The 16,087-nt window shown below is 43.6% G+C and overlaps 1 protein-coding gene across 1 annotated transcript in view; it reads left to right on the plus strand.

Moving 5' to 3' along the window:
- The window catches only part of LOC104509727 (lipoma-preferred partner homolog), a gene marked incomplete at its 5' end in the record, with an annotated part of 116,133 nt that overhangs the window by 44,987 nt on the left and 55,059 nt on the right, over window positions 1-16,087 (plus strand). The window contains one exon of the mRNA XM_010151764.1: window positions 453-576. Coding sequence (XP_010150066.1) covers window positions 453-576 — 124 coding nt within the window. The remainder of the gene's footprint in view (window positions 1-452; window positions 577-16,087) is intronic.

A 16,087-nucleotide genomic window follows, 5' to 3' on the forward strand; every position in this document is an offset into this window, starting at 1 on the left:
GATTATCTGTCTTTGTCCATGTACTCCACGGCTGAAGGAATGATTGTTCTAGCATCTTTTATATTGCGTTGTTAAGTGATGGAAGCTTTTGCCAAATCCAAACTGAAATGCTTCCAAAGCCTTTTTCAGTGTTGGAAAATGTTTGTGTCAACTTATCCTTGGAATAATTTTCTACTTTATTTATTGTTATGTGCTACCCAGTAGACACCTAATTATGAGGCACAGAATACTTCTCATTCTAGGAGGATATATAACACTTCACTGGATGTTTTTAGGAGTCCATTTTCATCATATTAAATGAGATGTTTACTTGCATGAATCCCTTGGGTTTAAAAAAAAAATCAAAAATAAGACAAGGAATGAAGTTTAACACTCAACAGCCAGTAGACCTTCTTACGGTGGGTAAATGCTTTTATACCACATCCCAAACTGTTTATCCTTTATTTTTTCAGAGTGGGTATCCAAGCTCTGGACCTGCATCAAGCACTCCTGCCTTCAGGCCTGAGGATGAGCTGGAACACCTGACCAAGAAAATGCTGTACGACATGGAGAATCCTCCCTCTGATGACTACTTTGGTGAGCAGTGCCACGTCTCAAGGGACACCCATAGCCCCTTTCTGTATTTATCAGGTTTGGTAACAGGGAGGCCTGACAGCTGCGCTGGTAATGTAGTGACGTTCATCCTGATGGATTTGCTTTCCATGCTTGGGCTGGAAGTGTAATCACCCATAGGAATTCCTCTGTAATTTCAGCATAAATCTCATGCTCACTTCCTGTATGTTATAGTCTTTCTGGTTATAAAGTTGAATATTTCAGTGTCTGGTTCATTTTCACACCATCTGTCCCCAGCTTCTAGGCTACATGGCTGAATTCAGGTGCGGTGTGTTATCCTGCCTGTCTGCTCCATCCTTTTGCAGCTGCAAAGAACCTGCCAGTGTAAATGTGTTTTGATTCCAAGGCATGGACTTTCGTTTTCTGGATGCTGGCATAGATTGAAAGGAAATCCCTTTTGAGTCAATCAGGCTGGTTTTACATGGGGATCCGTTAGCCCAGAACTGGGTCCAGCAAGTATGAGGAAGACAAATCTGAACTGATTGGCTCATAGTCATGTCATCTTCCTTCCCTGGAAAAAGATAAGCAGCTAATTTTCCTTTTTAGGTGGTATAGAACAGAATTATCTCTGGCATCTGTAGGTGTAAAATATATATCTTGCCGTTATATAAAGCACAGTTGATAGGGCCTCTGGGTTCTGCATTAATGTCGAGAGCCTTGCACACATTTGATGCATCTCGTCTCTGTGCTTAGTTTCTTACAGGCTTGGGTCACTGTCTTGTTAGGAAACAAACTGCTGTAGTTTGTAGACTTAAAGACTGGGGTAAGCCATTCATTTTGTGTTCATCTTCCTTTATGTCATCACTTCTTAAAAACTTCATTTAGATTGCCCCTGAAGTCCATTTGCTATAGTTTTTGGTTGGATCAAAACATTTCTGGCTTAAACAAACTTTCGTGGTTTGGTTTAATTGGAAAGCAGTTGCGACCAAGGTTTCACTAATAAACGAAGATCTTGCAGTGACAAGGATCTGATTACATGAGAAGGTCAAGATGTTCTCGTCAAACAAACATTGCCCTTATAGAGGGCGTTGATAATCAGTCTCCGTTCTCCATCAGTACCTTCTACCTTCTATGGTCTCCACCCTCACAGCCAAAATGTCTTCTCTAGAAACATTGATAGCCATCAGAGCTGATGACTAGCACAGATCTGAGGTGTGAGCAAGAATGACTAACTGCAGGGGGAATAACCAGAGAGCATTTTCTGTGCTGCTGCCTTTGACTTAATCTCTCCCCATATCCATTTGTGTTCACTCTCTGATGTTTTAAAAGCGAAGCAACAACCAAACAAACATAACATGTATTTAGCCATTAACGTGGGCGTGCAAGAGGGAGAAACTTTTTTCCTGCTCCCTTCAGGTAAATGGCTGAAGCCCTGAAGCATGAGATTTGATTACAGTAATTTTCTTAATGCAGAGCTGTGAGTGGCAGGAGCTGGTTGATGGACCAAAGCCCACCCAGTTCTCCTCATAGCCCAAGAAGGTAAGCAGGTGAACAAAGAACTTGGATTCACAGGCTCCAAGGTCAGAAAGGACCTTGCCATTATACTGCGTAATGTCCTACTCTCAGTTTCTCCCAGAAACATGATTGAATCATGACTTTAAAAAAAAAATCTAATCTTATCTTAAAGACTTCAAGCAATGGTGAGTCAACCACCTACCCTGATAAGCTGTTCTAGTGATTAATTTTCCTCACAGTTCAGAAATTGCTTCCTGAAGTGGAGCTTTAGTTTTGTTTAGCGCTTGTATTTATGAAGCTGAAATGCTTGGGTTTTGCAGACTAACACTGTATCACTGAGATGGCTCAGCTCTGGGATGCTGGGATGCATAGCTCAAAGGGTTGGAACATAAAGTCCCTCAACGTTAGGTCATCAATTTGGCTATCAGATGGGAGGTCAGACCGATGCCGTGCCAATAGCTCTGAATTCAGGAGGAGACAAGAAAATGGAAAGGAGGCTTGTTGCTGATGTTGTTTATATAACCAGTAGTATGATCAAAGGTGGAATAATCAGGCAGGATGCAAGCTGGAAAATGAAAACTAAGCACCAACCCTAATCTTAACTTGGGCAGGTGATGTTTAATTACAAGCTGCAGCTGATTGATTGTCTAATTGCACTGAATATGCCATTGAAGCAGTGTCCAGCCTTGGCATTCTAGATGTGGAGAAGATGATGTGTTGAGCTGACCTCCTCCAGATCTCTAAACATGCTGTCCCCATGCAGCTGTTTGGGAGACATGGCCACAACTAATTATATACCTACAAGAAAAACATAAAAACAGCAGTACTGGAGCACAACTGCTTTTTATGGTTGGATAAAATCAAAGAGGTGGGCTGCCCTCATCCTTCTTAGGCTTGTTCCAGGCCAAGCTACTCCCCGGGGAACATGATCTCTGGAGTCACAGTGGATGAGACTTTTTGGTATGGCAGTGCAGGCCAGGAGTTTTGTACTAATTCTGGCTATGTCAGAGCTAAACACCCATCTACTTGAGCTGTCAGCCAGTGCCTTTCAGTAACTTCATGCTCATGTGGAAAGAGCAAATTAAGTGTGGGAGGAAAAAAAAGAGTCTTTCAACTTTGGTTAACTGTCTGAACCAATATCTCTGCCTTTGTTCTTTATTTGTTTAGCATGGTAGTGTGGATTGTACACGATTCATATGGCACATTGATCAAATAATCAAAAAAAGGACAAATGGGCAGAGACATTGACTCTGATTTGCATTAAATATCTTCTGCCTGAGGTCTAAATGCCATGGTAATTGTAGCATACCAGATAGCTGTCAGCTAATCACTTTTATTAGTTTGAATTTAGAAAACTGGATTTCAGCATATTAAAAGTTGGTTAAGAGCAGATAGGTTTTGAATTGAGGAATCTAATTAACCTTGCTGGAAAGCTGCAAGGCGTTATATTAAGTCATGAAAATAATTTGTTGGAATAATTACATTTGAACTGTCAGGCTGGAGAAGGGTCATTTTACTTGGCCTGTCAGCACTCTGTGATCTTCAGTGTAACCATCTTCCTTCTGCAGTTTCACTTGCCATATCTCTAGTTTTCGATCAAGCCATCTTGATTCTGGAGTCAGCACGGGCAGAGTGGGGGTTCCTATGCAGGGAAGAGGAGTAGGAGCCACTCAGGTTGTCTGTTTGCCCTGGAAATGCCAGCTGGTGCTGCTGGCAGACCAAGGGACCCAAGTTGAGGAGCAGGACAACCAGCCCTTCCATCCAGTCTGTGCTCACTGCACCTCTCTGCAGCTTCCCTGAGTGGAAATTACTGAAGGCGGTTTCAGAGTCAGGGGAACTGTTCCAGGCAGTGATCACTCATGCAGGCACACACAGCTGGCAGCGCAGCATGGTTCACACAGTGTTTCCGGGGAGCCCAGGCACGCGGTGAGAGCCAGGAGCATCATGTTGGAGACGCACTTCGGAGCAGCGAGGTTACAGGTTGCAGTGTTTGTTGCCTGGACTTCCACAGCAGCACGATCCAGTCACTGGGAAATCTGCTAGCAGCCATTGGCAGGGCAGTGCTTAAGCATGGAAATACAATCACTGAGCATAATAATTAAAAAAACCCACTGCGAACTTTCAGGAGTTAAACATGCATGCTGAGTATTCTGCCTAACTTCGTTCTGTTGAAAGGCCACACTACCATACTAAGTCTAAGCACCACAATATTTGGTATGTGTCCCCTCCTACCCTCCGGTAGGTTATGGAGTGACTTATGGAGTAACTTCTTCTGGGAAATCTTTGGCAGATCAGCAAATTGAAGTCCCTTAAGTCTAAGCTACTCCTCCTTCTTTACCACTGATTCAGTTGCTGATCTGTGGTAGCTGGCTGTCTTTAATCAAATCCCTTTTTATTAGAAAGGATTCCCAAATGTGTTATGGACTGTGCAGTAGCAATTGTTTCTCTCTGTCACAGCTCTCCCCATTGATAAATGGGCTGTTGTATAGAATCATAGAATGGTTTGGGTTGGAAGGGACCTTAGAGACCATCTAGTTCCAGCCCCCTGCCATGGGCAGGGACATGCTTCGCTAGACCAGGTTGCTCAAAGCCTCATCCAGCCTGAACTCGCATGTCTGATTTGTGGAAAGAAAAGAGAAGAATAATTTGTGGAGTAGAAATTGGGTAAGGTTGAGGGAGGAAAAATGGATATTTACAGGAGATTAGGATGAAGCTATCAAAAATGTTTGTTGGCCACCATGGGAAATTAAAGCCCTTGAGTTTACATTTTAAAATACATACACACAAAGATTACAACTGTTCTGAACCACTGTTTCAAGACTCATAGAAAAAATTACTTCAGGCAGCTTATCAGTCTCTATCACCATGCAGACAGTGCTGATTAAGACTGGAAAAGTGCCACTGGGGCCCCTCATCTCCTCTTGCCTTCTGGACTGTGTCCCAGCTGAGTCACTCCCCACAGCAGAGGAGTTTCCCTAACTGGTGGGAAGAAACTTTCACTGGTATTTTACTGTAAGTACTCAGACCTACCAAAGGAACCACCAGTTTTATGTAGTTGAAAATGTAGCAGTCTCCTTTTGTAGTTAGAGTGTGCTGTAGGAATGCGCATGGGGAGAAGAGAGGTGCTAAGACAGTCCCACTTAAAATCCTTAGTTTGTGCAATAAAGGGACCTTGATTTGTCTCCGAGCTGATAATTCAGGGTATGTAGTGCTCTTACATGTGTTTGCTATATGCTCTGACTTTGACAGTGGGAGAGGTGATGCAGGGTTAGGCTGAGGAGCAAGGCCAACAAGCAGGATTCTTGACTTCCTTATCTGCTTCTCGTCCTGACTTTCTGCGAGACCTGTGGCAGATCATTTTACCTTTCCAAACTCCCTTTTTTGCCCTTTCATCCTATTTACTGGCTGTTTGTCTCCATACTCCTTCAGAAAGGAATCGATGAACAGCAACAGTTGCATGAGTGACCCCATGAAGAAGCCTTCATCTCCAATGGATCTTTGAGGTGCTGTGTCACATTTAAGTCTAAAGAACAATAACTGGTACCAGTACTGAATCTGCCAAGTCTCTGTCAACCTTTCCACTCACTGGCTTTGCATCTTCATTAGGTAAGAATCCTTCACTAGGACCAGAGACCTGGTGTCTGAACGGTGTTGAAGGTGTTCCCTGATTTTACTTCTTGAGAGGCAGGACATGGGTTAGCAGGTAGCAGTCCAAGTAAGATATGAGAGAGAGTGTGGTAGAGTCACAGAAGCTGCAGATGAGGAGGCACACTAGGTTGTCCTGGTTGGCTCCCTTCAGTTCATGGTGTCTGTTTCCTTTGGCATGGCTCTGTGGGCTGAACAGTTCCAGTATCTCTAAATTAAACGTGTTCTGCATTGCATTTCAGTCTTTGACAGGCATTTCCGTAGCCTCCAAGAGGCTCAGGTAGCCTCTTAGTTTCATCTGAATTAGCACCAAAAAAAATCAAATGAAAGTTGTCGTATCTTGCATGTATTACTAGGTCTCTTCTGAAAAGGTTGTCATTAAAAGATGCATATTGTTATTACGAGAACATAATTACATCGTAATTTTGCCATGTAATGCGATGTGTCATCATGCCTTTTATTTAAAGTCAGAGTTTCTGGTGCAAGATCACATACATCCTCATCTGAACAACATCTGGGTCAGAAAATAGTAGGTTAGATTTTCAATGACTGATGAGCCGACAGTCATTTTTCTGTTATGTAACCACTCACAAAAGCAGGAAGAACAGACATATAATGGGGACCCTTTTCTCCATTGTAAGTAATTTTTTATGTTCTAGCCATATTCCAGCATTTGCACACAGCCTCAAAGGCTGGGAGCAGCCTGCGCTCAGGGAGGTCATGGTGCAGCACCATCAACATCCAGCTGCCCTCTTGTGGCCTGCCACAAGGGGAGTCACCCTCCCTCTGCTCCCCAGGGGCTTTAATTACCCTGGTAAATGGCTTTCAGAGCCTGTTTCTTCAATCTCACTTCTGTCAGTGCTTGCCACCCCTGTCTAGCTTGCTTTCCGGGAATCCTGTGACTGGCAGCATCCTTGCACAGCAAGTGCAGGTGGAGTTTGGAGAGCATGTTTGTAAGGATAGTCTCAGTGCAACCTACAGGGTGAATTTTGGCCCACAGTTCCAAAATAGGAGGAGAAAAACAGGAGGCTAGCGAGTGGCTGGAGAGCAAAATATACCATGTCCACACACATTTATATCCAACTATGAGGAAGACAGAGAAAACAGGGATGCAGAGGCTGTGAGCTGGTTTAAGTTGCTTTTCAGCGTTTGAAAGATTGTGTAAATTGATGCAAAAGTTTGATTCTTCCTGCTATTGATATGATCCACATCCTATTCTGCAGTAATTGTGGGGAAAATGTTGTGTGAAGCTAAGCACCGAGATCATTTTATGCCAGGGATCTTAGTCTTACAAACTCTGGAATGCAGAACTCCCAGTGAAGATCAAGCAAATGCAGCAGTCAGGAATGAGGGACGGTTGCACTCCTGCTAGCCCTGAGCGCCTGGTACCCACATGTGCCAGGGGGCAGGAGACTCATGGTCCCTTTTTCCTCTTCTTATCCACACGGGAGTGGAGGAGACTGCATCATAAGTGTTTCTGAAGCACAGTCTCTTCAGAGACCAGCACTGCTTCACAGATGTGATCTAAATCGTGCATCAACGCCAAAATGACCCTTTGTTGCTGTAGGTGATAAAATGCCAACTGGAACAGGTAGCAAGCAGCACAACGTCCTCGGTGTTTATAAGTCCGTGGTTTAGCTTGAATTGCTAGCACTCAACCTGGACATATATTTACTTTTAAATAGAATTGGTTTGAGGCAAAAGTCATTTAGTGGACAAAAAGTGCAGAATGCCAAGGCAGCATTTTAGCAAAGGGATTTCCATGATCCACCTATGTGCTGTCAAAGAAAGGTGGGTTGCAGGCCATGAGTGGAATTAGCTTTGTCTCAACAGTCAGTACATGAAAGCTGAGGATTTCCTGATGTCTTCTAAGAGGAGTAAAATGGGATAATGAAATACCAAGGATGTGTCTTTCAAAAGTACAGCTGTATTCTGCAGCATTCTTCAACATGTTTAAAAATTAACCTATCCATGGAAAAAAATTATTCAGTGAGGTGGTAGATATTTATTATGTGGTGATAGGGCCCCTGGTGTGTTAAAAACTGTACACATGGATAGCAACGCTTAGCCTCTTCCTGAAGTAAAATGGTATAATGAAAGGATGTGTCTTTCAAAAGTACAGCTGTATTCTGCAGCATTCTTCAACATGTTTAAAAATTAACCTATCCATGGAAAAAATTATTCAGTGAGGGGGTAGATATTTATTATGTGGTGATAGGGCCCCTGGTGTGTTAAAAACTGTACACATGGATAGCAACGCTTAGCCTCTTCCTGAAAAGACTTTGGAGAATGATGAGGCTACTAGTCAAAGTCCCAGAAATTAATAGTCCTACATGAAACCAAAGTAAATTTTTCTGCCTTATTTGAGAAGCAGTTCAAAGAGAGTGCAGCTTGTTTGTGATAAACTTAAATGCCCAAAGTAAACTCTATGGCCTGAAATGGCTGAAGAATTGATAGTGAGCCATCATGTCCTCGGCTGCAGGTCATTAGTCCGTAGCTAACTCAGGTCATTAAGAAGCGAAAGTGTGACCTACCTTATGGCTGTTTCCTGCCCCACATGAAATGAGTTGGCTGGTCTCAGGGGGGTTCTCTGTGGGTACGTCATCACTTCACTAAAAACCATAAATTGTGGCACCCGGGGGACCCCTGGTCGGGAATCTCCTCAAGGAAGCCAGGAGCTGAAGGCAGAGTGTTAGTCTAGGGGAATGCGGGATGAAGAAGTTTTGTTCTCCCTCTCCTCCTGTTAGATCTGTTTTATGGAGACGAGTGAAACCAGGAGTTTCCATCCAGGATTTCATAAGCACTAAATTCTCACGCACAGGTATTTTAAGAGGGGGTGTACGTTTGTGTGTGTATGAATGAGTGAGAATGTTTGCAGTTTAATAGACATCATTTTCGCTTCGGATACAGCTTTGGAGTGGTTTAAGTCTCAAGACATTCTTTTTTTGGTTATAGGTTATGGCTAAGTTGTGGAGAGAGCTACCAGCAGTCAGTTTTGAAGCTGGAGTTAAAAACCAGCCATTGGCGTCTTGGACAAATATTTGTCCCAGTAACATGAAAACATGAATTTCTCTTTGTTTTGAGTTAGTTATGCACATGACCTGGCATAAATAAACCCTTTTTTTTGCTTTTTTTAAACTGAAAACAGCTCACCTATTGTTTGAAGCTGGTTGCACTAAATTTACAGTTGCTTCCGTGTTATTATATGGCTTATTTGTACTTCAGTAACATCTAAGGCCTGCTAGCAGGGCTGTGGTCACGCTGCACTATGTGCAAATTAAACATGAAGTAGGAAACAGTATGCATCCCTCAGAGCTTCCAAACTGAAAATACAGCAAGGACCAGGAAATGATTACTGTCCTTAATTTACAAATGAGGGGCTGACTGGCAAAGTTTAGATGACTCAGCCAGTCATGCAGAGAACCAGTAGCAAAGTGGGAATGGAGCCTAGAATTCCTTCGAGTCCCGTGCCTTACCCACAGCCGTGGCCACACTCTTTGTGTGAAAATCAACAAAATGGACTCGTGAGCCTTGTCTGATGAGAAGTCACAACTGGTCTGAAGGCTCTTCCCAGCAGTTAGATCACAAGCCATATTTTCCAGGGTTAATAATATGACTGTGAAAATAAGAAAAGCGGGGAAAAAGGGGCTGCAGGATCACACTTGTTAGTTTTACCTGCTGTTAATGTAATGTACTCACTAATGCTGTCACACCTCAGCATTTAGACAGTTCAAGGCTATTAGGAAAACTGATAATTCACCATAGTAATCTGTTACTTTCCAGTCTTAGCAATCACTGTTCCACAGGGTAGGTGGGGGGCATGGTGTGGCATTTTTTTTTCTTCTTCTGGTGGCATTTGTCTCATGCTGTCTTTTTTCATATGGTGGTTTGTCACTTGCCAGTAACTTTTGGGGGTATTTTAATTTGAAGTTTAGTTGAGGGGAAAGGCCAGATTTTATCTGAGAGTGAAATGTGGTAAAAAAAAAGAATTAAATGGGACTGTCTCATTTGCTGAGTGTTCTCCTCCAGCCTGTTCTCTTCTGATGGAAACGCATCAAACTGTTTGGTTTTTTCTTTTCTTTTCTCTGCTTTTTTTTTTTTAAGGAATCGCTTTGACTCAGATTGTGTGAGATGAATCATAACCCACTTTCTCATCTGAGATGTGCAAAAAAAACCCTCCCGCTCTGCTGTCAATGTCAGCATAATCAATACAGAGTGTTTCTCGGTGGTGCAAAGAGGTAGGGGAGGATTAAAAGAATCAAAAGTAGCCCAACTTTCCTGCTGCTTTTAGTGAGCTGCACTGTTTTCACGTCTGCAAACGCACCTTGCTGTTCGTCATGTCATCCCGGACATGAACGCAGCGTTCACATCTCCGGCTACAACCCAGGGTCACAACCGATGCTCAGAAGTCAGGAGACTGTCATCCCAACCTGTCAGGCAGATCACGAGAAGCCAGCCCTGGCAGACATTCAGGATGCTACCAGCAGCTGAGAGTAAACCTGTTTCGACTTGTGAAACTTGCTGTTAAGATGTCCCCTGCCTGGACTGTGCCAGCACAGATTCTGTCAGCTGATTAGCAGAGTGTGGCAGAGCACCGCGCCGGGCCCGCGGCCCTGCCTGAGCCAGCCCCACCGGGAAATGGAAAACTTCAATAGCAGTAGGATCGCTGTGGGTGCAAACCAGAGACGGGAGACCACATCTGATACTTTGTCACCAGCTTTCATTTATGAACTTGCTCATTTGCATTTATTTTTTTCTTTTTTTTTTTCCTTGTGTGTCTTCCGAGTCGTACACACGAGATGTAGAGACAGTTACCTCTGGTAGTGTGAGCGAAGAGTGAGCGCTTAACCCCTGAAAAACGCTGTTCACAGCGCCAGGGTCAAAAAGGGACAGCACAGGTAGGTCTGTGGGTTTAGCAGCTGACAAAATTAATCTCCACATTCACCACAGTGGTTCAGTAAAAAAACGAGACCCTAACAGACACCTTTATAGAGAGTTTGGAGATGTGGGTGCAACCATCGTCCAAGGCATAAGACACTGTCCATGGCTAAAGACAGGCACCGGGACTTGGGATGTGAATTATCTTATAGATCCTTCAAATTACTGTCCCAGCCACGCTTAAGTATTTGTTTAAAGCTATAAATCAGGCTGTATTCAGTTAACAGCAGTGTTCAGCTTTAATATACAACTTCCTCAACACATTCTTGTTCCAGACAATATCTGGAGAGGTTAATAACTTACTACCTACTAAGCCTGTGTCCTGATTCTGTCTGTGTGGTCAGAGGCAGACCGCGAGGATCATGTGCAGCATTTTATGTGAGGGTGGGTTGGAAGTAGGAAAAGTTTTTGGGGGGGTTCTGGTTATTTTTGTTCTAATTTAAAATTACACTCTGGGGAAAAAAAAAACCCACACCAAAACACAAAACACAAACAGAAAAAACCCCAGCTTTTAAAATGCTTCTATTTCCTAGTTATCTGCTTGCCCTAAAAGGTGAGTGATTTCAGCTGCTGGCTTTCAAAAAACCTTCAGAAAGCCCTAAGTCTGACTTTGACTTTTCTCTTGTGTTAATGAATGACTGGCACATGACAATGCTCGCTTTCCACCTCTTTTTAACACAGGGATCGTTTGTGATCACATGAGCTAAGGAACTGTGTCTGGCTGAGTTTTCCTGGAGGAATATCTTTGGAGGGGACGCTAATGTGGGTCATTTATGCTTTGCAGAAGACTGTCATGTGCAGTCAGCTCTTCTGGACAGGAAAGTTCTAGTGATCGTCATCGCCAGTGTGGAGCTAATTCTGGTCATGTGTTCTCGTTGTCATCTCCACGAGCTGGGCAGCTGCTTCTCATTTCTGTCCTGTGGCTGAAATTAGTGAGAATCCTAAAATGCATATATATACGTGTGTGTGTGTGTGCGCACAAATATATAGTGCAGGATGCTACATGGACCCTGGATTCTAATAGCATTCCCTTCTTTCTCATTCTTCATCTCAACATCAGCTGATCCAGGTTTCGATACCTACATGGTCTTGGGAGGTGTGGCTAGCACTGGCAAATCTAATGTGTGTGTTTAGGGGAGTGAGGAGGGTGTCAAGGGAGGACAGGACTGGGGAGGGTATGGCTACAATAAGAGTGGATGTTTGAGTGGGACATTTTAAAATATCCATTGTTTATCTATATACATCTAAAAACATTGGCTTCTTCTAAAGATAAAATGGCAAAGCACAGGCCTCATTGTGCCTTGCTTTTAAAATTCCATTAAGCAACTACTGATTCTGAAACAACCATAACCTGTTATTCCATGTGTATGCAATTCCAGTGCAAGGCAACCAGAGGAGGGGAGTGAAAAAGGGAGATTGCTTATGGTCAGAATTATTTCCACTGTTTTTTCACAGGCATAATTCAAAAGGTGAAGAAAGTGGAACATGTGCACTGCAGATGTGCACAGCTGGTGCGTTGCCATCTCTATGGCATCCCTCCTTCAGAAGGGCGGCTGAGGAGAGCCAGAAGGGCTGTGTCAGTTAAATGGCCAGCTCCTAGTGAAAGCTTGTCATTTCAACTCTTTCACTCTTCTTCTGCACTGCCATCCCTATGAGTGAGGAATGGAAACTGCCCTGTTTGTCTCTCCCTGCTCATGCAGAGGAGAGACACATACTTTCAGTTCTAGAGGGCTTAGGTGAAAAACTGCACAGATAACGCAAGTTTCAGGAGCCTCAGCAGGAGGGTCAGAGATAGGCATCTGAAAAGAGGCCGCCCCCATGCTTAGGGCAGAGGGACACTGCTGTTCTGGGATTGCAGATCTGGGCACTGAACTAGCTGTGGTCATGCTATGTTCATGAGTAAAAGGCTTTGTTTGTAAGACCCATTGATCGAAGTGTGGCTTCGTCTTTTAAAGAAAAACAATACTTCATAGAAAGCCAATTAGTCTCGGGTTTTCTGTTGTTTCTTTGCTTATAGCAGGGCATTGGGTGAGGAGCCATAACTAAGCTGTTTCAGGTCTGCCAGACTCAGCTTCCTCCTGCTTTGTACAATTGCAAGGTGTTCACACGCAGTCTCACTGCCTACTGCCCTTTGCAAAACAACTTCCTTTCATTTAGGAGGGAAGAGAAGAAGCTGACCTCTGGCCTTGAATCTCGTGTAAATGACCAAAGTCCTGGGACTATGAATAACAACTGCTAGGCAGCAAGTAGGAATGGTGTGCATCCAGCAAATGTCTGATTACAAGAGCCATTCTGGCCTAGGAAAATTGCAGCTGTTCAGAAGAACAAGTAACATTTTACAGGATGATGTTTCGGAGTGTGGTCTAATTGTGACGCATAGTGGGTCACATCTCAATAGGTGTGTGCTGACTAGAAGATGTTCGAACTGACATCAGCTTGGCTAGAGGTCTTGCTGACTAAATATAGCCTAAGCTCTCAGGAGATCACTGTGTGCCGCGGCTTCACACTTGTGCTCTGGGGACAGGGGAGAACAAAACAATACACACAGAAATAAAACTGTAAATGAGATATTCACTTTGTTTCTCCTGGGGAAGTGTTTTACTGACCTTGTATCCCTCTTAGCTAGGAATATCCCATGGTGACCCTTAGTACCTCAGACAGGGCTCGTCTCCAGGAAAAGAAGTTTCTAAGTCTAGTTTGTGCTTTCCAAAATGCCAGTCTCTCTCTTTCTTGTTACAGAGAGGTTGTTTTCACTTTCTTCTGAAGCAGTACTGGAACTCAGACTTTTTGTAGGTGTTCTAATGTTTGGACTTGGATCTGAAGCTTAACTCAAATGCTTCTGGAGTCATCTGGTCTACAACATTGACTGGAGACTTCCCAGGAGCTGCATAATGGATGTTATTTCACAGGTGCTCATCTGTGCAGAGGCTGCAAAGGGGATGTTTAGAGCTGTGCAAGACAATGAAAGATAGTTCCAAAATGTTTGAAGTCTCAAACATTTGCATTGGGTCTCACGTGTCTGCAATTCTCTGTTTTGGATGCTCACTGTTGCAAGTTGAAGCCTTTCACTGGGACGAAAATCACCCACACGGTTTCCTGTGCTGGGGTGTGAATAATAGCTTCCCTCATCTACCCATCACATCTGACTTTGTCAACATAACAAAGTTGCATCATTTTAGGTGCAAATGGAAGCCAACCAGTGCTGGCTTTCTGGGATTGGTCATACAAATTCAAAAGTACCTGAAGTCGACTAAGTTTACATCAGTTAAAATCAGGCTTGGGATAAACCGAAATGAGTGTCTCTACACGTACCTCAGATCTAAATTTGGAGGTCTAGTGGTTTTCAAATTATTCTGTTATCACATGTAAACAAGTCCATCAGTTCTCCATACTGTCATACCAAAGTGCTTAATGAGGATTAAATATACTTACTGTCTTCACGTTGAACTCCCATGTATGTAGAAAATCAGTAAAGAGCACCCTGAAAGTTCAGAGCATAACGATATGCCAACTTTGCTCATATGGAGGTTGCCGTCATTGGTTCGGGATGTTCAGGAGCTTTTTCAGCACTGCATTTTTGGCAAACGCTTTTAATCCCTGATGATGATGGCCTTTTCTAGTGTCTGCTCAAGGACATTGGACTGGCAGGACTCATCATGGCATCTGGACATTGGATCAGTCCTTGCTGATTGGTTCAGCTCTGTCACGTGGAGGGAAAGCTTTTGGGGTTTCAGTTTCCATCCGCACAAAATTCTCAGGTCAAGAATTGTGTGAATAATTCAGGAGACAGGGATTGGTGCCCTTCGTGCAGAAGCCAATTTAGAAGGAACCTTCCATTTTAGAAATGTGATGAGTAATGCTTTGAGCACGCCTTTGTAGGTGCTGATCAACGTCACAGCGTTCCTCCTGGAGGACTTCAGGTTAAATGTCAGGACAATCTGTATCATGATAAATATGGATCAGAACCCACATTTCTCATGTCTCCTACTCTTAGTCAACAGGGCTTAGAATCTACACCACCATCTCAAACAGAGCAGTCGTAGGGCCGCTGAAGAGTTTGGCATAAAGCTGCGTGAGGGTTTTTTTTTTAGCATTGTATTATTTTTTAAGCCCTGCTAATTATGAATCAAGAGCTGTAGGATGTGTGAGAGTGACACATGCAATTGTGCAGATGGGTTTTCCACGTACTTTCTTTAAATGAAATAATAATTTTTATAAATATGTATCTCATCTTTTACACTGATTCACTTCTAATGGAGGCCAAGCAAGAAAACTTTTGTCTCTTTCTCCATCAATCTCTGAGAATGTGACAGTCAGGTGAGAATAACGGTCTGTGGATACTTGGTATCGTACTGGTCCATCATGGACTCCAGATAGGCAGCACGTGCCACAGGGATGCCATTTTGAAAATAGTTTAGAGAGTTATCAGTATTACTTTCCATGCAGCTCAGCCAGTAAAAGCAGGTCCCATCACCCAGTGGGTGAGCAGAATTGTAATTATTGCATAATTACATGACTGTAATCAATATGGTATCACCAACATCAAATGTTATTTTACAAGGACGTTTACTTTCATTACCAATGTCACATTTTAAGGTTATGACATGTGCAGTCATCCTGAGTAGAAAGAAATGTTGCATGTCTTCTCCAGAATGGGAGTGCCTCTCCATTCCGGGTTGTAAAGCTCCTGTTACGTGTCCAAGAGAGTAAACAAATATTGGACCTTGCACCTGGTTGGAAAAGTCCCAGATTTTGGGGCAAAGAAGGAAACCTCTGTCCGCGAAGTTGCTTTAACGAGCAAAAAACAGAGTTAGTTGATTCCAGCTGCTGAGAAATTTGGAGTGTTGGAATTCAGTGCAAGGGATGGTGGATGGTTGGTGTACAGGTGAGGCGGTTTCCAGCGCCCGATGGATGTGATTTATGGCAGGGCTGCTGTCGACATGCAGGCAGCGCGTGTTTCAAAACAGCAAGGAAGCTTTGGGCTGGTGCCGGATTGTGAAAGGCAGGGTTTTCAAAAGACCTTAAATAAATGAGGTGCTGGTTGAAATTTGGTGGGACATCTTCTTCTAATGCACTCAGACACCTTTGAAAACCCCAGGCCTCAAAGCTGTTGGGAATATGAGAGCTGCCATTTGTTCAGGACTCTACCCTTTGTGGGATCCAGCTTTTCTGCACCTTTCCCCACCCCACACCCCCACTTTGGCAGCAGGAAAACAGGTTCCCTCCCTGTTTCTTGTTTTTTGTCAGACGTTTTTCCCCAGGCAGGCCTGTGGGAGGCATGCCAGGTTGGTAGGCCAGAGCCATTGGCACGGGAAGCATCTCTGACTCAAAACTTCGCCATTGCTCAGGCATTTTCACCTTCCCCGCTGAACAGAGCCTCTGGTAAAAATCGCTTCATGCCACCACCCTCTCAGTGATGCAGCGAGACAGAGACAAA

The sequence above is a fragment of the Eurypyga helias genome, unplaced genomic scaffold (genome assembly GCF_000690775.1).
Source record: "Eurypyga helias isolate BGI_N326 unplaced genomic scaffold, ASM69077v1 scaffold8275, whole genome shotgun sequence".
Taxonomy (NCBI): domain Eukaryota; kingdom Metazoa; phylum Chordata; class Aves; order Eurypygiformes; family Eurypygidae; genus Eurypyga; species Eurypyga helias.